The sequence below is a fragment of the Lissotriton vulgaris genome, chromosome 12 (genome assembly GCF_964263255.1).
Source record: "Lissotriton vulgaris chromosome 12, aLisVul1.2, whole genome shotgun sequence".
NCBI lineage: Eukaryota > Metazoa > Chordata > Amphibia > Caudata > Salamandridae > Lissotriton > Lissotriton vulgaris.
In genome coordinates this window covers 110,324,167-110,351,276 of record NC_141700.1, presented here as the reverse complement: position 1 = coordinate 110,351,276, position 27,110 = coordinate 110,324,167, and the positions used below count along the sequence as shown (strand labels likewise).

General features: G+C 44.4%; 1 protein-coding gene across 1 annotated transcript in view; it reads right to left on the bottom strand.

Annotated features, from left to right (window-relative positions):
- The window catches only part of TMOD4 (tropomodulin 4), a 125,188-nt gene that overhangs the window by 2,521 nt on the left and 95,557 nt on the right, over positions 1–27,110 (bottom strand). The window contains exons 5-8 of the mRNA XM_086947427.1: positions 11,978–12,067; positions 8,134–8,264; positions 2,997–3,104; positions 396–539 (exon numbers count right to left, since the gene is read on the bottom strand). Of these exons, the coding sequence (XP_086803553.1) occupies positions 396–539; positions 2,997–3,104; positions 8,134–8,264; positions 11,978–12,067 (473 nt within the window). The remainder of the gene's footprint in view (positions 1–395; positions 540–2,996; positions 3,105–8,133; positions 8,265–11,977; positions 12,068–27,110) is intronic.

Genomic DNA, 27,110 nt, shown 5'->3' with positions numbered 1-27,110 from the left:
GGTGCAGAGCCTGGGAGTGAAGTGTCCTGGTGATGCTGCAAATGGATGGCATAGGCCTCAAGATCCTTGCGTGAGACTGCCAGGGCCCACAGTAACAGACCCCACAATGCCCTACTCTTGTAACTAGTTGCTGGCAGAGTTGAATTCTTTGATAATAGCAGTCGTCATAGTGCAGTATGTCTACTGTGCAGCCTCTGAATGGTGCAGTGCTGTGGTGGCACAGAGTTAGGAGGCCAGAGCATTGTGATGCCATACTACACTCATCCTTCCTTCTGCACTTTCCTATGAGCAGTACCCTGATACTTAAGAGTTCCGGAGTTGCTAGGAGCGGTATCTGGTTGCATCCCTACTCTTATAGGTCCTGTACCCAGCAGCGCAATGAGTAGCCCCAATACCTGGTTGTCCACTTTGAGCTCCAGCAGGGTTATGTTGTCCTTCATCGCCTTGATGACGGCCATCATGCCAGCGCTGGTGATGAAGTTTGATTCAATGTTGAGGCTCTGCAGGGTCTTGTTCTCTTTTAGCATTTCTGCCACCGCCTGAGAAGATCGCAGAAAATAAGGATTCACATTAAAAAGAAGTTCAAGAAGCCAATGGTGACCACCAACATGTAAGTCCTACAACAAATCAAACATGTCAGATCCAGCCACAAGCCCCCAGGACATACAGAGATGCGTAAAAGGATAGTAGAAAGGACAACAACCTCTGACTGCGATCCTTAAAACCTCATCGCCATGACGCCCCTCCTCAAAACTCATAAGCTTGCAAATCCAAATAACAACGTTGGAATCACCAAGGTTTCCAGGTTATAAACAAATATTTAGAGTATATCAAAACATCAGATGAGTAGTGTCAACTCCATGCATCATAATGTCCTTATAAAGGATGGGGTTGTTTTTTTTATCTGTGTCCTATGCTATAGGAATCTGCTCAGCCTGTTCGAAGGATGATTCGCTAATGGAATGATGTGAGTGGAGTCTGTGGAATGAGGGCTGAGAGAGTCATTTGGGCCTTGAGGTGGGGCAGGTAAGTCCCTGCTCTTGGGGAGGTGTCCTAGCTACAAACTACATACTTCTTTCCCTGGCACATACATAGAACTTGTGTGTCCTATCTCATTACCACAAACGTACCTGGATGGCTACAGACTGTGCTTAATTTGAACTGATAGTGGCAGGTGGGGCAAACCAGCAAACTTTTTTTGGGGACTGGGACTTATTTTTAATTCTCACTGTTAATCGGCTTAACGGATACCCATTTACGGACACAAAGTAGGCGTTTTAGGTGTGCTTGACGTATGTATGGTAAGTTCACCGGTGACGTCACCATAATGGAATAGGTGTGGACTGTGATAGTATGATCTGTTATGACAAAAGCTACGAGCATTTGGGAACATAAGTGGCAGAAACATGTTGACCCCAAGAGGAAGTAGAGGTAACTAGAGCCATGTGACTTTCTAACTTTTCCTATTTTTAATCCAACCGGCTGGCGCCTAGATGAAAACATTAGGGCTACCAGTAGTGCTTAATTTGTTTTTTTTTTTAAAGTACCAGGGCCCTCGTAAAAAGGCCTCTGCCGCTTGCACTACCTATTGCAACTGCCTGCGTTGACAACGACAGTACCAACACAACTACTAACTACCACACTGCTACAAGTGTGACAATTTAAACTATTCCATGCCCCCAAAGCTAGAAAAAGGCTAAGGCTGCAGGTATTAGTTGTTTTTAAGGTATACTGAATTAATAAAAACAACTGCTGTTCTGCTCATCTCCAAATTATAGAAACAGCGCCATCACGTGGCAGCTTTCATAAGTGCCAGTGTTGACAATTAAGTGCCGAGCACCAGAAACCGCCAGCTCAAATTAAGCACTGGTTACCAGGCAGGTTTTTTTAATGAGTAACCTTACCCCCAATCACTACCCTATTCCCGTGGATCTTGCAGACTGAGGCATGCCCCGTTCCGCACAGGAAGGTAACTCTATGATTAAGCATGCCACCAAGGAGTACCCCTGGTGGGTGACAGTTCTTTAAAACAAACCCATTCTTTTCCCCTTAGGTCAACGGAAGCGTGCTTACATTGATCCAATCGAGTTGGACTCTATAGTTTGTGTAAATTACAGATAAATATATACAATCATGCTTTAAGTATACCAATCCACAGAACCTATCTGAAAAAGCGCTAAAGTTCAAGAGAGAATTTAAGTGCTCCTGAGCAACTGACTGTAATGAGAAGTTCTGAAATAAAATAGAAATCCCTTTTTCAAAGAAAGGGTTACATGCAAGATTCTATGTTCTAGGAAGATGGTAGGTGCAAAACTAGTAAAAATAAAAAAGTAAAGGTTGAGAGACAAAGGCACAAGACTGGAAAGGCTGGGTAGTCCTTCCATGGAAAGATAGAGACCATCTGAAATAGCTCAGTAGTTCTTACCAGTGACAAAGTGGGAAATATGAGTAGCCAATGTGGTACCATAAGGAAACAGGCAGCTTAATGGCTATGGCTGTTTTCAATGTAGCTAAACAGGCAGTGTGTCCAATGAATGAATGTGCATGAGCTGCAGACTTCAGATTGGGTTTGGTGTGCTGTAGTTGGCTGGCTTAGAACCCTGTACTGTCGTACAAAAGATCAGACTCCGGTGCATGAATTACACATCCTGGAGATGGCTCAGGGAACACTGTCCTATAATTACAACACACACTCCTTCTAAGAGCAGCACTGCCTTACAATCATGTATTGCTCTGTTGGCCATGACAAAACATTCAACCAGCACAAATCAATGACCCCCAGGGCTGTGATACAAGGGAGGAAGCACAACTTGAGCTTCACTCCTGAAAAACTTACACCTAGTAGCCTTTGATCTGGACTTTTCCTTCATTTCATAGGTACGTTGTTATAGCTTGAGTGGGGCTCCTGGCAAGCTTCTCAGAGGCCAGGTCACTAATCTTTAAGAGAACTAAAACAAATAGACAAATATAGTCTGTAGGGAGGGAAGCATGCTTACTTTAGCGACTGGATCATTACTCCGCGTTGCTACCAGGCTCAGCTTCTTGACATGAGTGTTGGTCTTCATGGCTTCACAGATGTCTTTCAACAAAGGGATGGGTATGTCCTGCGGAAGAAAATAAGAAGGTGCACGAGAGTGAGTGTCACATTCATAGATATTAGTGTCTTTGTCATCAGTTGTCACAAACTGGCTCTGAGGTCGGTCAGTATCTTCTTAACCCAGTTGTGCAATAGTGCAAATGGTAGGCCAATTATGCACCTGCCAACACACACACACACACAGAGTGCTCTTATATCCAACAACCTGGCTTTGACTGCAAATGCACAGCATGCAGGAGTGAGGACCTCCCAGTACCCAAAGGATAGACAGTGGGGGTCCATCAACAGCCCTAAGGTTAAACACTCAATATCTGATGAACAGACGAAACCTGCACCTTCTAACGGACAATGATAATGAGAAGTGCTTGTATTACAATCCAGTGTCAATGCCACATTTAGCAACAATTACGAGTTTTTCTCCAGAATGGGTAATACGATTTAGGTCCTGGAATACCGTGGACCTTTTTCCCAAGCGAGTCACAGATTCCGGGTCTTTTTCTACTTCGCCTGGTACAATTCTGCACTTGGTAAAACATGTATTCATGCAGGCTGGCAACTCCTCAAAAACAATGCCGAATTACCAAGTCGAACGACTTGAAAGGATGGCCTGTAACGCACAATCCCGGTAAATCTAGTTTACCCTTACCACCTCTATATGGGCTTCAGGTTTTCTACTTGCCTTTACTAGTTGAGTTCAGAGACCTCTGATATGGGGCATTTGAACCTGGGAAAAACTCTGGTGTAAGAAGGGCTGTGAAGTACTTGGTGGTGATGTAGAAAATGACGGCTTCCAGTGAGCCGTTCTGCAGACACCTCCTAGCTATTGATGAATATTCTATACTGTAAACCTGACTGGTTTACCCAGGTCCACTGTTAGTTCTACATTTTAATGGGCAGAGATTTGGACAGGATTATCTATAGTAGATAGCTGGCTAGAATCCTTTTGGACTATGATTAAGATTGTGTTACACTGCATACAGATACGGACCGGCGAATACTGGGCTGGAATATTTATTGGGATAAAACAGGCACACATTTTCACTAGGTAAGCTGGAGGGGGCTAGACCCTCGCAATGTTGGACATAGATGTTGGACCTCATTTAAATTTGGATTCTAGATCATCCATCTATCCTTATGCGGTGGAAACACCTAAGCATCCACTGAGCAGGTGGAATGTCAGCTACATCTAAACATCCCCACCTCAGCGGAGGGTGGAGCAATGTTATTGTCGCCATACATCTTGTGCTAGTGCATTGTCTTTCGTGCCACAACCCCTGCATGAGATAGTTACTTTCAAATTTGACACCACAAATGTGCATATTGCAAATGCATCATCAAGATTAGTTACGATTTTTCAGAACTTACATTACAAGTGACCCTGATGCACAAAATGATTACCTACCTATAAGAGTAATTTGGCAGCTTGAAGATTTTTCTCGATTCCCTTGCTTTGCATTATACTCTGGTGGTAGGGTCCGGAATTTAGCTTTTTTTGTGTTTGGCCTCTGTTGTTGTCGACCAGCATTTGTTGCCATGTCCATCCTTCCATGATGTCAGACAAATGCCCCAGAAACCTCGGCATGTGGTTGCCATCTTCAGATTCTTTGTATCCACTGTTGGGTCTGGAAGCGCTATGAAGGGCATATTCTCCTAGCATTTCAGGGACATTCCAGACTTTCTGTCCTGATCACCATGGTTTATAATGTACAATGATCGCAGGACTACAAATAGTGGCAGAAACACATGCCTAAATTGAGTGGCCAGTCCGATGCCAATCAAAAGGCATTCCTGATGTTGACAACGGTAAACAACGTTTACCACAGATCTTTTTCCCCGCAGGGAATCACAACGCGGTCGTTACAACGACCGCGTTGTGATTCCGCATACAATTACTCCACAAGTCGGAACAACAACTTGCCGAGGGGGGGGGGGGCGGTGTTGGATTTAAAATCCAACACCTTCCCTATTGTCCGCACAGACTGGTGTTGGAATAGTAAATTATACTATTCCAACATCCAGCACCCCCCTCCGCAAGTCGTTGTTCCGACTTGCTGAGTAATGGTATGCGGAATCACAAAGCGGGATAGCAACATACATTCATTGACGACTGATAGGGCTCCGCTATTGGAAAGGGTTGTACGCCACAATATCTACTGCAAAAATATTGTACTATAAAAGCATCTTAGCCAAAATATAGACTACCAAATATCTGTTAGATAAATGTGTAGGAAACATGTGATTTACTATTCATAACTCCACTCATTTATACCTTGTAGATATGTATATAGATGAGGTACATGTATGTGGACTTAAGTATAGTAAATCTGTACTTACCGTACATATACTTATTCTCACAATATTGTTTTTCAATCATTTCAATGTTATGGAGTCGATATCATTGTAGTATCCCTCCCCCGTCCTCACGAAAAGGGCTGGGGAGTATCGCATATGGACAGATGTTTTGGATTCTATCTACATATCCACCCAGGATGGTCCTGCCCAAATCTCTGCCCATCATAATATCGTTTTAGGCATTCGTTTGAGCTGGTCAGTATTCAGTACAGAATATTCATCAGACTTTACCACTGGAAAAGTTCTTAAAATATGAATGCCCTAAGAACATAACATACATTCTTTGCTATTAACGCATATTGCATTTCTTTTTCAGCAGAACAGCTCTAACTCCTAAAAATAATTGTCAATAGCTATTTGGCTAAAAGACAAATGCTTGCGCTCACAAACATGAGGGGGTGATACCCCGAAACCTGTCCCAGGATGCTAGTTTCTGGTCCAGGGAGGACCTGGCCTGGCAGTTCGTGCTGGAAAGCTCACGTGAGGCGCAGGGTCAAGACTGATTTGCATATGGCTGGGTCTAAACTGGGGTGGCATAGTGAGTAAAAGAACGATGAATTCAACCCAGATCTCTTGACTGAAGGTGAATGTTTGATTTGTTTTGCAATCCGTCCATCATTTGTGTGTCTTTTGCGCTCACAAACAGGGTAGCAGGGAGCAGCCGAAAATAGCAAACATGCCCTGCACACAATAAAAGCATACTACCTGTATAGAAGTTGGGAATAATAAATCTGCGCTCACTTTCAAAAAGAGGAATTCAAACAGTACTGGGATTAAAGCAAAGAAGACTATTTATACTATGTACATGTACTCTGAGGATGCAAATTCCCACTGGCAAGTTTCAGACTCTTTGCAATATTTTAGGAAGGTTTCTGAACAATTTATGAACAAAAGGCAATGGGAGAACCAAGAATATTCATTAAAAGTAGCTCCATAGAGAAGCAAGAAAAGATCCCAGTTTCCTTGACAGCCATCTTTTTACGGCAGAGTACATCCACCTAAACGACAGGTTCACTTTTGTCAAAATTGTAATGCCTGCATATTCGCTATTTCACAGCAGATGGTCTGCATATTTTGTTTTTCAGATCCTAACTCACAGCAGCGATGCAAAAAAAATAATCAATGACTGACTTGTAAGTGATTTGTTTTCTCCCTGTGCCTGGGGTACATAGAACATTTACCTGCCTGGATCCACCTTGCCTTACAGACCTGGGCAGGGAAAATAAGCAGCAGAAGATCTGCCTTGAAAACTCCACCATCCACTCCCTTGGCTCAGTACCTCAGAGGCAGATGGGACACCTTATCATAGGTTTCCGGCAGTGAAGCCGACTGATGCTCCACTATCGGAAAAATAACGGTCTTGTCACCTACAAATGCTGAAGGGAAACCACAAGTTTGGTGGAGAATGATTACTTTTAAACCAAACTCTAAAAGGCCCTAGAAATGCTAGCCAACAAATTGCTATTAATGGAGGAAAGTAAATTCCAAAAATGGTGATCTATTTAGGAAGCAATGAAGGCACCCTGAGCTCGGCTCACTGAGAAATGAGCCAGCTATAATATTAATTCAAAAAAATGGAGAGATGCTGTAAATGTTTGTATTATACTAGGTAAGAATGCCAGCAAGAGATGTATTTAAACATGTGTATAAAGATATTTGTACAATTCAATATATCATACTTAAACATTAAAATGTAATTAAAGTTATTTAGCAATCAATTCAAGAAAACACAATTGATTTAAAGAAAACAAAGGACATTCTACAACATGTGTGTATATTCATAGTTTTTATATTGAAAAAGATGTATTTCAATATATACAAATTAGGGGTTCGCACAAATGAATTTAAGGATACGTTGACAACGCTTATTGTTAAATTATATACATCTTTAAGAATCATGTGACAATGTATCACATGTCCAAATCCAATATATAACACTTTGGCCTGTCCAACAAACAGTACTAGGCTATAAGTAATTAATTTAGCAATGACTTTAAAGGAAATTGGACAGTATGTCGATATTTCGTTCTCGGTCGCTGCAAATCAATGAGACCATCTTCAGGACTACACATTTTTCAAAGATGATGAAAGACCTCTCCTATAAATTATTCAAGAAATAAACATAACAAACAAACTTTAAGAAAATCAAACTTAAACACCTGCTGTGAAAATGCTGAAATGGCATGAAAAGTAAAGACCCACTATTATAGTTGAAAGATTGTTAAAGCTTGAATAGTTGAACGACTGAAATAACTGTTGTCAATGCAAACGGAGATTCATTTGTGTGAACCCCTATTTTGTATATATAGAAATTCATATTTTTCAATATAAAAACTATGAATTTACACACCTGCTTTTGAATTTACTTTGTTCTCTTTAAAATAATTTTGTTTTCATGAATTGATTGCTAAATAACTTTAATTAAGTTTCGATGTCGAAGTATCACATGCTGAACTGTACAACGATCTTTAAAAAACATGTTTAAATAAATCCTTTGCAGACATTCTTACCTAGTGTATTATATTGACCCAAGCTATCCAGGGAATATTGGGTTGCCCTTCTCCTCTACAAAGTAAATGTTTGTATGGCAAAAAACATCATGTGATACAAGAAATTTGTAACTCTTTAGAAAATATACAGCACCACCCCATCCCTCATAGCGACCAAAAGAAAAGTCATTTTACCGGTATATTGTTGAGGTTCACTTCTTCCAAGTCCTTGTCGTTGCTCTTGATCTTCTTCAGGGTTTCTTCTACGTTGGTGGGATTTGGAGGCTCGTCAGGCACCTGTTTGTATGTGTCTGGTTGCACGACGCCTGATATGAAACAAATCATAAACAAATCCGGAAAAATACATGTTATACAGCTTAAAGCCAATATAGCAGATTTCAGCAGAAAAATCAATGCAGCAGTACTATCTATATCACAAGCTCTCACACCTGACTCTCAACAGTGCAAATGTCACACACACCTACTGTTAACAATATACAAACAGTGGGCATTAGGTCTGCCCATTTCAAACACTGGCTTTCTCCAACAAGTCTCTTTCTCCATTGGTTTGGGACTTTGCAATCCCGGTGGAATATCCATCTCTCTACCAATGGTACTGGCTATTTGGGTGAATCCTTCCAACTCCACCCATGTGCTTGCACTGAACTGCAGGAGTGACTGCCTTGAAACTTTAGACCTCTGTATCCTCTCCTCCTGGCTAGGCTTATGTATGTATACGCCACGCTTAAGTATGCTAATTCAGCATGCATTAACGCATTAAATCCAGTTTGAAGTGCATGACCACTGCTAGTTTTTTATTTCTCTAATACAGTGTTTCCCAAATTGTGGGTCGCAAGCCGATTTTTAATGGTTCGGGTAAGTCCAAGCAATAACTAAAGATTCTTTGAAATGATGTGTTTAACTTGTCATATTTGCCTGATTCAACGACAGACGTCAAATGTCAGGCTATGTCTTCTGACAAGTTGCTGATTATTCTTTAATATGGAATTGGTGTTAACTTCTCCTTCTCCGACTGTAAAGTGAGAGGAGTTTTCAGTGAATTATATGACAATCTTAGGATCTTTTTTTTTTGTTGCAACACACAACAAAATGTAAGTGCCTGTAAATTAAGTTTATGCATTCAACAGTTAGAAAAGGAAAAATGAAGTACATTTTTAAAAATGTTTGTAGTGTGCTTGAAACAGAGATTTTAAAAGGCTCAAAACAAATAAAGACACCTTAATTGGTGATGCACAAATGATAAAATTCACAGAAACTCCATTCCCACACATTATCATTTGAGAGATGTATGCCAAATACTTTTATCAGTAAAGCTGTATGTCTGTGCAAAGTTAGTGGCCATTTCAATTGAAATGAGCTGTCTGTAAATTATAATGTGCTATCTCTCGATGCTTTAGTTACATTAAAAAATCACCCCTCCTCGTTCATTGAAGGTAGGTGGGTCGCAAACGTTTGTCGTTCTAAAAAGTGGGTCGTGGTACTAAAAATTCCGAAAATACCTGCCCTTTTAGATTCCGGGACAAAAGTTTCATGTAAAACATTGTACTCAACAGATTGTACAGATTCAGGATTCCACATTTCATATCACTGGACATCGCACTCAGTTACTGCAATGGTAACGTTTTTCCAATGCAAGTGATGTTTGCAGCATAATCAAATGTATACTTTTGCATCATTGATTTGGTAAATGTTTTATTAATTCAGGAAAACAGGGATCAAACTGCAGGAAATTATTCAACAACTGTATTGTGTAAACAGAATGTTGAGGAAGTGCTCACACTAATATTGTTTGTAAAAAGAGTGCAGAAAAACAAGTAACAAAAGCACTCATTTTTTTCAATGTTTTAATTCTTGACAATTGTATTGATGTTAGAGCTGCAAAATGGATTGTTTGAAAGTTTTTAGGCTTACAAATTTTGCCTAATTCACAAAATTGTGTAATACAATTACTGTGATTTGTGTATTCAATGCAAAAACAACGATATATCTCAAATTGCTCTCAACAGATGTAAGTTTAAAAAAAGGAAAGACATATGATAAGAACACGCCAAAAAGAACAAGATGTGCAAAAAGCAGAGGCTTTTTTTAACTCTTTTGTTATTCACAAGAAAATTGAATATGGCCGTCACTAACACAATTAAATTGTGTCGAAACAAAAAAAATTGTGACTTGTGAAAAGAAGTGGAATAAGGTGACAAGTTAAGTCAGTGGTGAGCTATATACATAGTTGAAATAAATAAATTTGATTCAAAATTTCTGTCCTATCTCTAAATTTATAACATGAATACAAGACCCAATGATGATTCAAAGTTAGGGTCACAGAGATTGTCTGGACGTGAGTTACAATAAAGTTGATGTATGTTGTGTATATAGCTCACCACTGACTTCACTTGTCACCTTATTTCACTTATTTTTACAACCGTCACAATGTATTTATTTGTTTCACCGCAAATTGAATTGTGTTTGTGACAGCCACATTCAATTTTCTTGTGAATAACAAATGAGTAAAAAAACTCAGCTTTTTGCAAATCGTGTTCGCTTGGTGTGTTCTTATCATATGTTTTTCCTTTTTTTAAATCTACATCTGTTGAAAGCAATGTGAGATATATCGTCACTTTTGTCTTGAATACACAGATCACAGTAATTGAAGTACCCAACAGAACCAATTGTTTGCTATATCATAAATATCCAGGTTCTGAGGGACATAGGGTCACCCGATTAAGTCTAATGGTAAATCACAAAATTGGCAAGAAATTGAAGGCAAAGGTCAGTAGAGAGTCAACATTCCACATTTGTGAAGATCTAGGGCAAGGTGTAGGTGGCCAAATACCGAGCGCTAACGCTGAAATTCGCAGCGATCGCTATTTGGCTGCGAGCAATGTAGGTGAGTTTAAACCTACTAGCAAAATAAGGAATCGCAAAATTGTGATTCCTTATTTTGCTCTTGCATTAAAGGAATCGCAAATTGTGATTCCTTAAATGCAATGTAAGTAGCACAAAAGAAAGTGCACTTTAGCCTTAAGGAATCACTTATTACCACCAACTTCAAGTTGGTGGTAATTAGCGATTTCCTTTAAAAAAGCACTTTTTTGCTTTTTTCAAAGTGCCATGTGGCACACATTCATGCCCTTAGGGCATGTATGTGCACCACATGTGCACACATGCACATTTCAGGGGTGCAACAGGGTGTCCTTTTGACACCCTGGCACCCTTAAAATAGCTCCCGCTATTTGCGATTCTTTAATAGCGAATCGCAAATAGTGAATATCTTCCCATTCATTCCTATGGGCCTCCTAGCCCATAGGAATGAATTGGTAGGTATTCCTTATTAACGAATCTCAATTTGTGATTCGTTATTAAGGAATATTAAGCAATCACTAATATTTTAGCGATTCCTACCTACATTCAATTTTGCGAGTCCTTAATAGCAAATCGGTAAAATTCGCTATTAAGGACTCTCAAATTTGATTTTACCTACATCTGACCCTTAATCTTATTGGTCCTCTCAACTTATAACAGTTTGGAGGCCCAAAATCACTGGTCCTGTCTCATACATCCTTTAATCTCTACATGGATCCTCTAGGAGGCATTCAAATTGGCACCACTGTAAAGGAATATAAAATAAATGGGCTAGCACACATGATGTGCGCTGGTCCCAGATAGCTCAGCAGCACAAATGCATCAGATATGCAAGGCATACCTGGGACCATCAATGGGCATTGCATCCCAGGACCAGAGCCATCTTAACACATGGGCACGCTGGGCAGTTGCCTGTGGGCCCCACTATCATAGGGGCCCCATGCAGACCAGAATTTAACATTAATTTTCCATTAAACATTTTTATTCCTGTGAGTTGTTATTTAGGCAGGGCCAGGTGCACTGCTTTGCCCGGGGGCCTATAATGCTGTTAAGACGGCCCTGCCCAGGACATGTACTTAGTTGAGCTGACGAATGGATATACATGTTCGGACAGTGCTAGAACCCTGTGGATCCCCACCCTTTCCTCCTACATACATACTGTTGATGCCTTCCTTGTTCATGATTATCCCGGATGTGATGGCGTCGTAGTATTGCTTGTTGCTCATCAGCGTGTACATGCCGAGGATAGCTGTAGGGAGACAGAGACAGCATTAGAAACACATCCTGCTGAGGGCTGGGGCTGAAAGCACACACAGGAGGGGGCAAATATCACACACAGTATTCAAGGGGCAGGGCACAAGTGTCATACATAGAGAGTCTACGCAAGTGGCAATCCAAGGAATACCTTCTTATGTTATGTCGATTTGCATGGCGCAGCTTATCACCCGTGAGGGTGTCCAGGCGCTGGAGCAGGAATGTAGGCCCGGAGGAGCTCCTGGTTGAACATTACAAGTAGGCCCTCATTATAAGAAGCCTGGAAGTCCCCATTAAGCTATTAACAAGTAACCGGCCAAATCAGCATTACAAGTTTGTGAAAAGGCCAAACTCACCGCATACCTGCCAACTTGAAGAACAATCTCACAGTGCGAGGGGGGCGTTGAAGTGGGCAGGGCCTCGTGCTGAGAAGTACATAAGAGGCACTTTTGAACCCAACCCCGCCCCAAGCCCCCTCCTCACAAAAAAAGGCTTGCTGAGGCTGGCGCCGATGTCCTGGGTGTAGTCACACTCTTTAATGGATTTCGGCAGTGCAAAGTCTCCGAAAACGAGCTGGAAAACCACTATTTGCAGCCTGCTTGCAGCTCATTTTCCCTGCCACCGTGTGATATGGGCTTCAAGCCAGATGGCGTGTGATGAGAGCTGATATTGTGTGTCACACAGTGGCACTGTGTGAATTGGCAGGTATGTCACTGTGTTTTCCCCCTCTAGACAAACAGTTGGAGAAATCAGCACAGGTAAAAGGAGCCTGAATGGTGATACAGTATGTCGGAATAAATGCATGAACACCAGTTCCCAAGGTTATTTTGTATTTCTCAGGATTCAAATGGTAATATGGTGGAATTACGCCGCCCACCCCATCAAGGTACCCTACCGCAGTGTGTTGTGAATGTGTAACTAGGTAATACTGCTACAGGAAACCTGTGACTCTCATACTGATGGCCATGGTGTAAAGAACTAAAGGCTGCGACAGGACAACCATAGTGACATAGCAAGGAAAGGCCCAGTGTGGATGGTGCTCATTTCCGTGCTTCGTGGAAGAACCTGCACAGAAATTCTGAGCCTGTGCAAACGCCTCAAAAAGTATTTTTGGTGGCGATTAAACAAACATAGGCCCCCGTTCTGTGTAACAAGGTATAGGGGTGACCATGAGGTAAACCCACCCCATACACAGAAGTTACAAGTTAAACACCAAGGAATGTGGAATTACTCTGTGCAACCAATTCTTCGGGTCTAAAACCCACATGAAATTTCCAATCCTGTGGGGTTTAGGGAACACATTTAACGCTTAATCTGAGCAGGTCGGTGGAGTACAGGAAGGAATCTGAGCTGCATGCGATTTTACCATGCGGTATTACCACACAGTAAAATCACTTCTGGTTTTCCCACACCTGAGTTTGGAAAAACTGGCCCTCTTGAAATCAAGCGGAGCAGAATTGTATGATGTAATTCCACTCTGGGTGACTTTAAATAAGGGCCACAGAGCACATCCTGTCCTTTCCCTACACAATGCTTACACTTCCTCACGCAATGAGGTGTGACAGGCAGAATGCTGTAGTTCTTTAGTAAATTATTGACTGCATGGTATTTTAGTGTCTAACTGCAAGAAAAGAAATGAGTGCATGACTCCTATGTGTGAATGGGCGGTGCTTTATTTGAGCCGGTGGATGCTGGTCGAGCCACAACCACTATTGTTAGGTTCCGGCCCTTTTTTCCAAAATCAGACTTTGACCCAGAGCAAGATGTAGAAAAACACAAAAGGGGAAGAGAAAGATGGAAAACAGTGACAAAGAAAGAAAGCAGGGGTGAATAAGAACCTGAAAGACTGAAATTAGGGGGCAGGCAGTGTCAGGTGGCGGATGCAGGGGCTGCTCCTCCGTTTGAGCGGAGGAGCGTCGCTCCCACAAGCCCCAGACCTGAAAAATGAAAGTTTAATATAGTGTATTTATTACTATTTTATTTTGCAGCAACCTGTCCTGAACTAACTCAGGATAGAGCTGCCAAGTGGCAGCAGAAGAGAAGTATGTGCTTTAAAATGCTCAGGTCTCTTTGGTCAGACAGCCAGACATGCGCTTTTTAAAGTTCTCTAACCCAGCAGTCTAAGACAGCTGGATCAGAGACAGTGAAGGCCTCTAGTGCTCTTAGTAGCACTGAGAAAGGCTGCTCTATCCAATCCTGGCGCTGCTTCCATGCTGTGAAAGCAGCGCCCGAATTGGGTAGTGCAATTTCCTGCATTAGGAGCTTCCTGGAAGACACCTCAGGGAGGGGGACCTTGCACTACCAAGGTAAGTAAATTCAATTTATGTTATTATTTTTGTGCCACTTCCCCCATCCCCACCTCACCACCCTCGGTACAAGCCAGACGCCACTGGCGGTGGGATCAAAACTGCGCTGCTTTGATAGGTACCCACAACATCCTATAGACCGAACTGTGTGGTTCTGAGCAACGTTTTGGGCCCTGGCACATTCTTTTGCAAATTAAGCACTGTGGATGGGATAAGCATCCGCGCTGTACTTACACTTTTAGTAACAGCTATTCCTTTCCCATACTGCCTCATGCTTTAAAGAGAGATTCTTCAATTAGGAGAACATGGGCATCAGAAGAGAAGCAATTTTAAAGCATAGGGTACAACAGGAAAGCACAAACCGCATAACCTACCCTTCCGTTTGCTCTGCACGGGGGAACATAATGAGGCTGCCTTAAAACAGATGCACCACCTCGTATTCCTCATTTTCCCTCCAGTCCTGCCCCTATGCCGGAAGAAAGGTGATATGTTGTTCCAAAACCCCACAACCAAGTGACACTTTCATGCAAAGTCTACCCAAATGATTCCCAAAAAAAGAAGGGTTTTTAACCCTCCACTAAAAGAAACAGTAGTAAGGCCATGGTATAGTGTCATACAGAGGCATTCCATAATGTACAAGCAGTTGCGGAGAACGCGGATTTGAGGTTTAAGCTGTTTTTTCATGACTGAAAACTCACGTTTTAATATTAGAGCCTTCTTAGTCAGTCACCCCAAGGTATTATTTTAATGCATGGCATTAAGAGGAGTTCAATGCTTAGATCTTTGGGTGGGCATGATGTTATACTCACATTTCTTAGTTTCCAGAACGAGGTGCACAGCTGTGTGTAGCGCAGTTGTCAAAGGACGCAGCATGAGCAACATATATGATTTTCAGGCAACCAAGACAAGATAGCAAGACCTAAAATGCATTCAGGAAACTAAACCAACACAGCAGTACCACCATCAAGGTGGGCATATAAACCAAAAGCTTTTCTACTGTCCACATGGAATTAGGTGGGGTGAAAGAGTCAATGCACCAAGGAAAAAAAGAGTTGAAATTGAGCTGTCAGTTTGCTTTGACATAAGTTGTAGTGGAATCAACCAAGAGTCCTGGCAAAATCCAAGAGACTGCGCAGACTATCAGTCAGACAATTCCTTTTTTGCCAGAGTTCCCATCCACTGAACAAGATGGTCCCTCTGTCAGAGGAGAACAAGACCAACTTTTTGTCAGGCTGTAGATTCAGACTGGCCAAAATCACCGAAGATTAAAAAAGCGGCAAACCTAGAGTAGCTAACATCAACATCATATTACACCTGACAGTACATCGGTCATGCCCTGGAACTTCCCATTGAGCTGCCCATAACACTTTTATATTCGGTATTCGATTATTTATTCCCAATTTTCTTTCCTTATTCATGTAGAGCAAATGATTCCATCTTGTATCGTTTTACTTAACGGCACTGGGAATTTTGATTAGATTGGAGGGTGCATACAAATGTAGGGCCTGGTGTACAGTTTTGCAGGCTGTCCACCAAACTCTCGGTCCACCCACCCAATTTTGAGTCGTGTGGACAAACAGGTTTATACAGACAGAGTAAAATTAACTATGTCACATAAGTCTTCCTCCGTCACCTTGAGGGTGTATGAGTCGTCGGAGACAAGTCATCCACCTGTTTGTCCTATTTAGAGGAGGCGGTCTCAGGTGTTAAGGGGCCATAAAAAATACAAAAATTACCCCCACACCATGGAAGAAAACTGTCATGGTATTGGGCCCATTCATTTTTATGTTTCCAAACACAAACATAAACTCTAGCTTTGGGTTTTTAGAAAAGTAATAACTTTTAAACGTTTGGTGTAAGCTTCCTTCACCAATGGCGGATGCATACAAACTTTTGAATGGCTTTGTATGAACCGCTGTGTTGGGCAGTCCATACAGACCCATAGAGCAGGGCCAGAGTTGAACTCCAAATGTGGTAGGCGATGTAAAGACAGAGTGGCGGAAGTAAAGACCTCCGCAACCCAGACTGCCTTTACTCCATCCGTCAATCTCTAAATCAGTCCCTTCGCTTTTTGTACAGATGCAATAGGTTTACAAAACAACAGACAACTACGAAGCCTATAACCTGGACACTAATGTTTCAACACAGGGTCAAAAGTCATTTTGCAACGATACATTCCGATCTCCTGCAGTTAAAACACTAATAATGGTTCCCTTATGGTAACAATTACGGTGCAAATTTCTGTTAATACTACAATTCATGAAATGGTGAGCTCTTCTTAAATGGATATACACAATGGACACAGATAGAGGCCAGCGCAAAGAAAATCACCCAAAAAACAATGGTGCCGATGATTATATTGGTATCCCACGCAGTTCCATTCAAACACAACCACCAAGACTAAGGAACAGGCAAGTCTATTCGGAAAAGGAGTCCCTTTTAAATGGGAAGCACAATATCAAAATAATCATGGGACAGTGAGAATCTGAGAATTGGTTTTAATTACCACATAAGCTCCTAATGAAGAGAAAGGACAGCTCTTTGCCCACTCTTCACTGTGATCTCCAGTGTTGCAAGACATCTCATAATTGATGAGGATATTAACACTTCATTAAACTTTGAATAGACTAGTATACAGGACCTGTATCTTTTTGACATCTAGAGAAAGCACAATACCACTGATGGGGATTACACATTTTGGTCTAATATGCATAGGTCATATTGGAGAATATATATGTTTCTCATAATGCCACAGTAATCCTGGATTGTAAAATTGGTACTAAATTTATTATCAGACCTCGCGGATGACATGAATACTAGAATTCCTGGGATCAGAGCCATAAATGGACCCTACAATGACAAATCCCAATTCCGTATTTAGACATCTAGTTGTATTGTCCATCAAATAACTCAATTAATTAGAAAATTATTTTAAAGAAAATACAGAGTAGGAAGTCACATAGGAGTTAGGCTGGGATTTAGCAATGGTGTTAATCGGGAGCAAACTTGATGTCTTAGATGTCCACATTCCTGTGCCTAAGGAGGGAGGGGGAACGACAGTGGAGATTGTCGGATACATCAATTTTAACGCCGACACAAACTAGGTTGATCGAAGTGCACTTATCAAATTTTACGAGAAGCTAGGGAAGAGTCTGAACAAATCCTAATCACCAAAGCAGCATATGAAATACTCTTCACCAACCAAAATACTACAAACGAGGTGAAAACACTGATAGGTACTGCTGCATTCAAGAAATAAACTGAGGGCTAGGAACCATATTAAAAGTATCGTGGATGATGATGGCACACTGCACAACCCAGTTATACACCATCAGTCTATTTTATGATTTCTATACAGCTCTATATGCCTCTCAGGGCTGTGAGTAGCTTCCCATTAAGACTTATCTAGCGGATTTCAACCCCTCCCCCCCTTCCATTGACCTTGATCTAGTAGCCCAGCTGGAAGAGCCCACTGTGGCATCAAAAGAAAGGAAGCCATTCAAAGGAAAAGTGAACTTGTTTTTTTTACTTCTTACTGTGTACTATTTTTTCTTAGTTTCATTATGTATGAAATCAATAAAAAGACAATATTTAAAAAAAAGCAAGGACAGTCATTTCAATTCTGCCCTATATCAAAGTATTGCAGTCTACTGGTTTTACAGTTCCCTTCTAAAAAGTTTACTGTGATCCAATTTTTGATTGCTTATTTAACAAGCATTGGAAATGCAATAGGTCTCGCATTTGCTTAAGTTAGACCGACTGGTGTTGTAAATGACAATGTCTTTTATCCATGTGTTATGGAGTGTATGTGGTGTGTAGTGAAGTTCCCTGTTTTAGCTATACAGTGTATACTGTGCAGTGTTTGAAATAATAGTTCTCTTTCGCAGAGTTCTTTATTGGTTCTTCCAACAAAAGTTTGTTACTGGCTGAATGGCAGTGCTGTGTCTGTGTACTGCTGACTCAGTGGCAGCGCCGCGTGCTGTTGGTTCAGAGGCAGTGCTGTGTGTTGCGGACTCCGTAGCAGTGTTGTTTCTTCCGTGGCAGTGCTGTGTGCATGTTGGTTCAGTGGCTGCACTGTGTGCTGTTAGTTCTGTGGCAGCGATGCGTGCATGTTGCTTCTGTGGCAGTGCTGTGTTGTATTGTTGGTTTTGTGGCAGCGCTGAGTGCTGTTGGTTCAGTGGCAGCGCTGCGTGCTGTGGTGATAAAGAGTCCCTGTAAAAAAAAGGTTTGTGTGTGGGGGTGGGGCGCTCTGGTTAAAATGCGCAGAGTCTCCCGTCTAAAAAGATGGTTTCAAACCGCTGCGCTTGCTTGTTCGTCTACATGCCATTCAAATCTCAAACATAAAAAATACATACTGTACATACACATTATGTCCCATGCAAAACGGCATGATGTACATACAACTCACATCTCATGCATAAGTACAAGCTATCCATGCAAATCATACCTCACATATAAATACCAAATACACAATTTGAATGTCCTACGTAGATCCAGGAAGTCATGACGTAATTGATACCTACTTACAGGACACAACATATATAGATCTCTTTAACAAGCTCCACACATACATACACATGCATATTATTCCCATATCATAACTACATGCCTCTGTCACATTATCCACACAACTTACAACTCAAAGCAACACATACCAACATACAAAGCTTATTCAATAGAGACATGCATATCATTCCAGTATACCACAGGTATACCTACATACACGCCATACCTACAAGCCCCATACCATACAAAGTTAGATTCCCATACCATACTACATATCGACGTTTGCACATACCTACATACAATTTCCATGACATATTAACAAAGATACTATTAAATACAATACAGACAACACCCTATCGTCTAGGCACACATACCTACATACATTCGAAAAGCAACCAGAGATACTCATCTCTGTACCATAGAGAGAGACCTACCATCCTACAGTTCTCCATACCATACAGACACATATGCAACCCCTATACTTCAGAAATACCTATGTAAAATTAACTTATCATACAGTCACACAGGGTCTCCATACTATACATATCTACATAAAATCCCCATACTATACAAATGTACAGCCCCCACACCATACGGACACCCACACAGTCCCATAGGATGCACAGTGCCCATATCATACACATACAGTTTCCTTACAATGTGGGCACGAGCACAGTCCCACAGAGACACTTAGTATCCCATACGCGTACACACAGTCCCTATATGATAAACACACATACAGTCCTAGGGGCAGGCGCACAGTGCCACACCGTACAGGCACATAACATGCGCCGCCCTCCTATACACACACATACAAAGCCCTCCCCCCCCTCTCAGGATATATGGGCACGTGCACAGTCCCATACCATTGACACATATAGGCTTCTGTATATTTTTTATCCGGTGCTTGGGTGCCTCGGGCTGCCTGTGTTTCCCCTCAGGCCACATACATCCATTTCAGGGCACTTCCCCTTCCACTGCATGAAACCTCTCAACCTACGGTCAGCTTTCCAGCCGGGCCACGGATAAAAGCCACAGAGGAGCATTTGCTAAAGTGTGTAACTGGCTCTTCATTCCAGTAATACCCCCACAGCCTCCCCCTCGGTCCGGGGTCCGGACAGAGGAATATCGTATTGGTCACGGAATTCAAGGCGCCTGCCTTTTGTACCTCTGGCTTTTTAAATACAGCTCAGAATGAGGGAGATATTAAGCGGCTGTGTGCCAGCCCTGTTTGCCCCTTACAAACAGGCTTCTAGGCTGAAAATGTATGAGATTTTGAAATAACACAATCAACGGAGCCCCGACCTCCACCCTCAAAATGTTGCAGCTTGAGGAGGGAAAGAGGACAGGCGGTGGGGGTGGGGGGGAAGGTGTGAGGAAGAAGAACAAGAGAGCGAGGAGAGAAAGACGGAAGGAAAGGGGGGAGGAAATACCAGTGTCGTCTTAAAGATTCTGGGAGCTCCATGCAAGTCATATTTAAACCCCCTGTATGAAATACATTTTTGTTTTATTAGCTATCCTGGTAATTCAAGCCAGGCAAACCATCCTAAATTATATGGTAACAGAGTAATAACAAGCAGCACCTTGCATCGCGCTTTTACTTTAGGTGAAAGCGCAATGAAAAAAAGTGATGGTCTGTGTGAGAAGTTGGCCCGATATGCAACGTTCGCTATTCTAGCGACCGCTATGTATCGTTCCAACGACCCTTATGGTGTTTGGTTGTAAGTCAACCTATAGACCAGCTATCCTAGTAGCGTGGATACGAGCAGTCTAAGGCTAAAGACTCGAGAGGGCGTGTTAAGCCAGCTGTTTACCACACATGTACCTCTTGAACACCCAGTGAAAGGACACCACACAAGTGTTATGAAAATAAACAGTATATTTATTAAGAATCACAACAGCCCTGTACTCTTTATGAGGACAGGGTACTTAGCACAAACCAAATCTCTTTAGCAAATACTTTAAGTGCACAGTTAAAACAAGTGTCCGAGGACACGGAAAGGTTAAGGCAAGTCGGAAGCGAGGGACTCGGGACCCTAGAGTAAGGAGGCTATGCAGGCACTGAAATGCCGAGTTACCTAGCCACGAGGGCTGCGGCTGCACAAGTCTTACAGGCGTCGGGGTCTTCGCTGACGAGCCAGGAGCCGGAAGAAAAGGAGTTGCTGGCCGGCGACCAGTGCTGAATAGTTCGTAGAGATCCAAGCCTGGATCGGAGATTGATGAAACCTGAAAGCAGAGGGGACCAAGTTCGTACTACTAGCCAGTAGTCAGAGGGTACCAGGAAGGCACCGGTTGGCCGTCACCTCGACCAGGTGAGTGGGCGACGCTAGGCTCTGCAGTCTCACGGACCCGGAGGCGTTGTCGGCGACCACGGTGGAGGTGCGAGCTGTCCCACGACGGATGTCGCTGTCGGCGTCTTGAGTGGACCAGGAGGGTCCGGGGTGCTTCTCGAAAAGATGGAAGCAAGGGCCAGTCTGGAGCAACCAGACCGGCAGTGATGATTCTCGGATGTCATCACAGAAGGACACAAGCCAGCGGCTAGTGACCAGACAACGTGCTGAGCAGCGAGCAGAAGGGCCCCACGCAGATCGTGGAGATGCTGGGAGACTGCACTTCGGTGCTGGAGCGGCTCAGGGTCGGGGCTTCTCGGACCCCAGAGCACTCACCAGAGAGTTACCTCGATGGTCGTGCTGGTTTTTAAGAGCGTGCAGGTTCTGATGATGGCCGGTCCCTCGAGGTCTCGTCGCACCCACAGATCACAGCTGAGCTGATGACGTGGGTAGAGGTCAGAGGTGCCAGGGAAGCCGGTTCTCGTCGAGCTGGGCCGTCGGATTCCTTGAGGAAGGACTTACAGCAAACCGCAGAGTTCTTAGATGGTGCCCGCTGATGCAGGGTGACTACTCCTTAGCCACAAGGGAGAAATCTTGAGAAGAGTCTTGAAGTCCTTTCGTAGAAAGTATTCTTGATTCAAAGATGATCTAATTTGGAAGGGTCCCCGCTCCGGCCTTTATCCTAAAGAAAGGGGTGGGTACATGACTAGGTCCTGCCCTAAGGGTGGGACCAGGAAGGGGGGTAGTTACACCCTCTCCCCTGCCGGACTTTCCCCAGGCCAGGGCTGTCGCCCCTGGAACTGGTTCTAACCGGCAGATGCGTAGTGAGCACCGGGGTGCCACTCCGCAGTCACCTTCTCGCAAAAGCCCTACCTACCCAGAATACACAAACCCTGTCTGGGACGGTGCGAACACCGCCCTCGACAGGAAACCCTTTGTCCAAGCGCTCCTCGCTGGAAGGACTCCCAGCAGCAGGAGGTCAGACTCGTGTCTGTGGTGGCAGCATCCATTTTGTGGAGCTGAGGCTTTCGTTAACTTTAACCGGGGTTCACAGTTACGTACATGTCGTGTCCCTCTAGAAGGGCGGAATGCTAACCTCGTCGCCAGAGTTGGTGAGATGGCAGCATCCCGATTCGTATGACACCTTACTCGACATGTCTTGATAACGCGACACCGAAGTTACCGATGTGGCACGCGTTATCATGGAACAGCCATTGGGTCTTTTCTCCGCAAGCTGCAACCGGCTCGGCTCGGGCCAGAACACAGTTCACGCGAGCCCATGCACTCTGCCTTCAGGATTGTCAAGGCCTGCCATAGGAGTGACTGATAGGGACTCGGGTGTCCATTGTATGGTTAGATATAGAGCTACTATATCTAAAGCAAAGGGTGATTACACGACTTCGCCCCAGCTGTCATGCAGCCAGTTGTGTCAAATTTAGGAGGCCAGCCACGGGTGGCATAATACATGCTGCGGCCCCTGGTGGCCCTGGGTACACCTATGCCCTGAGTTACAGGGTCTGATGAGGTGGCCCAGTCCCAATTGGAAATGTACCTAGGGTACATGAAATCCATTTTAAAGAGAGAGCAGTAGGCCTGGGGTCCTGATTGGCAGGGTCCCAGGTCGACTATGTCCAAAACCAGCTAAAACACAGGGCAAAAAGTTGGGGCAACCATAGTCAGGATGTACCTTCCTACACAACCCCCCCCCAAACGAAAGGAGATAAGGCTATCCTTGTCCAGGTAAGCCTCTATTACCTAAGTGGCCATATAAGGAAGGACCAGCTCTGGCTTGGTTTCCCCCTGTGTCATGGTCCACTAGGCAACCCCTCACCCTAAGGGTATCTGAGGGTCTCCACCATAGGGAATCTCTGTCTCTGGTGTGTCGTGGGAAAGAAGAAGGCTGATGCTGGGATGGAGTACTGAAGTGAGGCTCCTCTACCTTTGGGCTCAACTTCCTCCAATCACCATTCATCATGTGTGCCTTTCTTTCTTTAGCTGAGATGCACTGAGCTCTCAGGGTCAGCCTCTGGCTACCTAAAGCTGGAGGCTGAGTCCCTCTGTTTGGCTTACTGGAGGGACAGGTCAGGTCTGGGGTTTTTAGGCCCCATGTTTGGCTGTGCCCAACAGTGTCCAGCTGTGGGAGTTCCCTAACTACTTTTAAGGGGAATCCCTCAGGAGTCTGTTCTATTTTCACTTGGCTAGGTTTACCAGCTTCAGTGATCCTAATCTGCTGATTAAGGGGTTCTTTTGGACAGGGGGCCCTTTTGGGTCCACCACTGGCCTCCCTGTCCTCTTCAGCCCTGGGCTGACTGAGGCAGGGTAGAGAGGTGCAGGTTACCTGCTCCAGACTGGGTCCCACCTGGGAAGGGTCCACTGCCATCAGGGGCTCTGCCAGGCTAGGCCTGACTACCTCTGGGGCAGTTCCTTCAACAGGGGTAGAGTCAGTTCCCTGAGGAGGCTGGCTCTCACCTGGTGTCTGGGAGGGGGAAGACTCTTCTTCCTCCTCAATGCTCTCTGTTTGAGTGGAGTGATCCATTGTTTCAGGCTTCACAACCTCACTATCTGTTTGAGTAGAGGCTGAGACCATTTCAACCTTACCAACCTTTTCAGGAGGGCACTCAGTCTGTGTTTGGGCTGGGACTGTCACAGCCCTCCTATCCTGTTCCGGAAAGTCTGTCTGAGCCTGGGCAGTGGCTACCACTGCCCTTCCAACCTTTTCAGGGAGGAATGGTGCTTGGACTGGGGCGGTAGCTATTACTGCCCCACTAACCTGTCTGGATAGGCCTATCATTCTGGAGTGAGTTTCTTGCTCCACCTCAGCCCATGCTGAGAGTTCCAGGTCATTCCCCAGTAAGCAATCTACAGGTAGGTTATCTGTCACTGCCACCCTCATGGGCCCTGTGACATTACCCCAGCTGAGCTTGACTACTGCCATGGGATGCCTTCTCTTCACTCCATGAATGTCTGTCACCTGATAAGTAAAACCAGGGGTCAGTTGAGCAGAGGGGACCAGATGGTCACTCACCATGGTGAGGCTGGCCCCTGTGTCTCTGAATGCCTCAACTTTCTGACCATTCACTAAAACTTCTTGTCTATACTTTCCCAAAATGTGGGGTCCAGTAGTGAAGTTGGCAAACCCCATGCCAGTCTCACAGACAAGAGTGTGGTCGGGGAACCTGGCTAGGCCATAGTCCTCCTGATTTCCCAAAGTAATGCCCACCACATTCTTGGGGGCACTCCCACCACCTGGGGGATTACCACTAGTGGTAACAGGAGGTCTGGGAGTGTTACTTGGGGGTATGTTCTCCTTATTGCTATTTTAGGGCACTTGGCATCACTTTTGTAATGGCCCACCTGTTTACAGGTATGGCAATAAGGTTTCTTCTGTTCTGAAGGAGTGTTCTGGGACCCACCACCCTTGTTGGAGTTTTGGGGCCCTTGGGAAGTCTTCTCTGTGGATTTATCCCCACCCTTCTCTTGAGGCTTGGTCGATTCCTTTTTCTGGTCACCACCCTGGTTTTTAGGCCTGACCCTGGTTCTGACCCATTTGTCTGCCCTCTTACCCAATTCCTGTGGAGAGGTCAGATCAGAGTCTACCAGGTGCTGATGTAATAACTGGTTCTGACAATTATTTAAGATTTGCTCTCTCATAATTAGATTATACAATCCTTTAAAATCAGTAACCTTACTACCCAGTAGCCAGCCTTCAAAAGCCTTAGTGGCACAATCGACAAAATCAGACCAATCTTGAGACTGCGTTTTCTGGGTATCCCTGAACAGCACCCTGTACTGCTCAGTGGTTAGGCCGAACCCTTCAACGAGTGTATTCTTCAAGACTTGGTAATTATTAGCGTCCTCTACCCTTGTGGTGAGGAGCTTGTCTCTTCCTTTTCCTTCAAAGGAGAGCCACAAGATAGCTGCCCACTGACTCTGGGGAACGCCTTGCACAGTGCAGGCCCTCTCCAAAGCAGTAATCCATTTGTGGATGTCGTCCCCTTGTTTAAAGGGGGGCACTATCTTCCCAAGGTGTTTCGTATCGAAACTCTTTTCCCTATTACTAGGTACATTGCTGCCACCAGTGGGGATTGCCCCACTTAACTGTTGCTCTCTAGCGAAAGCAAGCTTTTCCTTGGCCAGGGCAAGTTCTTCCCTTTCGATCCTTAGATTATGTGCCCTTTCTTTCGCCTCGTACACTCTCCTCTGAGGGGACGTCATCCCTCTTTGAGAAGAGTTGTGAGAGCCGTTGGTATGAAGGGATCTGCCAGAGTCTCTTGACAGAGATCGGGCTCGTCCATTCCCCAGGTTAAGCGGAACCGACAGTAGCGCCGGGGTTCCCCCAGTACCACTATCGTGTCTGCTTAAGTTGGACCGTGTTAGTCTGACGACTTCTACCTGTCCCTTATCTGCCTCGTCCCCAGAGAGATCCTCATCCTCATCCTCCTCCACATCCTCGTTCTCGGTTGCGAGGTGAATGAGGTCAGGATCGTCCCGGGTTCCCTCGAGGGGAGGCATGTCTCCTTCTGGATTAGAAGAGCTACGAAGTTTCTCAGCTCTCCTGGCATCATAAGTCTCCAAGAGACCAATCAGAAAGGACGTTGTGGGGTTAGACCCCTGCTGAATCTTCCGGGAGTGACACAATCGTCTTAACTCCTTGAAGCTCAGCACAGTATATCCTGAAGGGATGACCTGTGGAGGGTCAACTGACACAAGGGGAGACTCAGAGTTTCCTCCTTGGCCCGACATACTGTTTCTAGTGTGGTGTAAGTGATGCACCTACCTACACTATGTGTTTTCCTACTGATCCCTTGCTAAGAGTTGTAGCCAAGGTGTGCTAAGCCTTGAGGAGCTACAACAGCTGGTTCAGTAGAACTCAGAGTATTCTAAGCTTTAGTTATATGTACTAACAGTACTTGCGCGATCTTTCAACAAGATATTCTTAGGATACGTGTGGTAAAACAACAGCAAGCTCAAATCCCAACCGCTGCTCACCAATGTGAGAAGTTGGCCCGATATGCAACGTTCGCTATTCTAGCGACCGCTATGTATCGTTCCAACGACCCTTATGGTGTTTGGTTGTAAGTCAACCTATAGACCAGCTATCCTAGTAGCGTGGATACGAGCAGTCTAAGGCTAAAGACTCGAGAGGGCGTGTTAAGCCAGCTGTTTACCACACATGTACCTCTTGAACACCCAGTGAAAGGACACCACACAAGTGTTATGAAAATAAACCGTATATTTATTAAGAATCACAACAGCCCTGTACTCTTTATGAGGACAGGGTACTTAGCACAAACCAAATCTCTTTAGCAAATACTTTAAGTGCACAGTTAAAACAAGTGTCCGAGGACACGGAAAGGTTAAGGCAAGTCGGAAGCGAGGGACTCGGGACCCTAGAGTAAGGAGGCTATGCAGGCACTGAAATGCCGAGTTACCTAGCCACGAGGGCTGCGGCTGCACAAGTCTTACAGGCGTCGGGGTCTTCGCTGACGAGCCAGGAGCCGGAAGAAAAGGAGTTGCTGGCCGGCGACCAGTGCTGAATAGTTCGTAGAGATCCAAGCCTGGATCGGAGATTGATGAAACCTGAAAGCAGAGGGGACCAAGTTCGTACTACTAGCCAGTAGTCAGAGGGTACCAGGAAGGCACCGGTTGGCCGTCACCTCGACCAGGTGAGTGGGCGACGCTAGGCTCTGCAGTCTCACGGACCCGGAGGCGTTGTCGGCGACGACGGTGGAGGTGCGAGCTGTCCCACGACGGATGTCGCTGTCGGCGTCTTGAGTGGACCAGGAGGGTCCGGGGTGCTTCTCGAAAAGATGGAAGCAAGGGCCAGTCTGGAGCAACCAGACCGGCAGTGATGATTCTCGGATGTCGTCACAGAAGGACACAAGCCAGCGGCTAG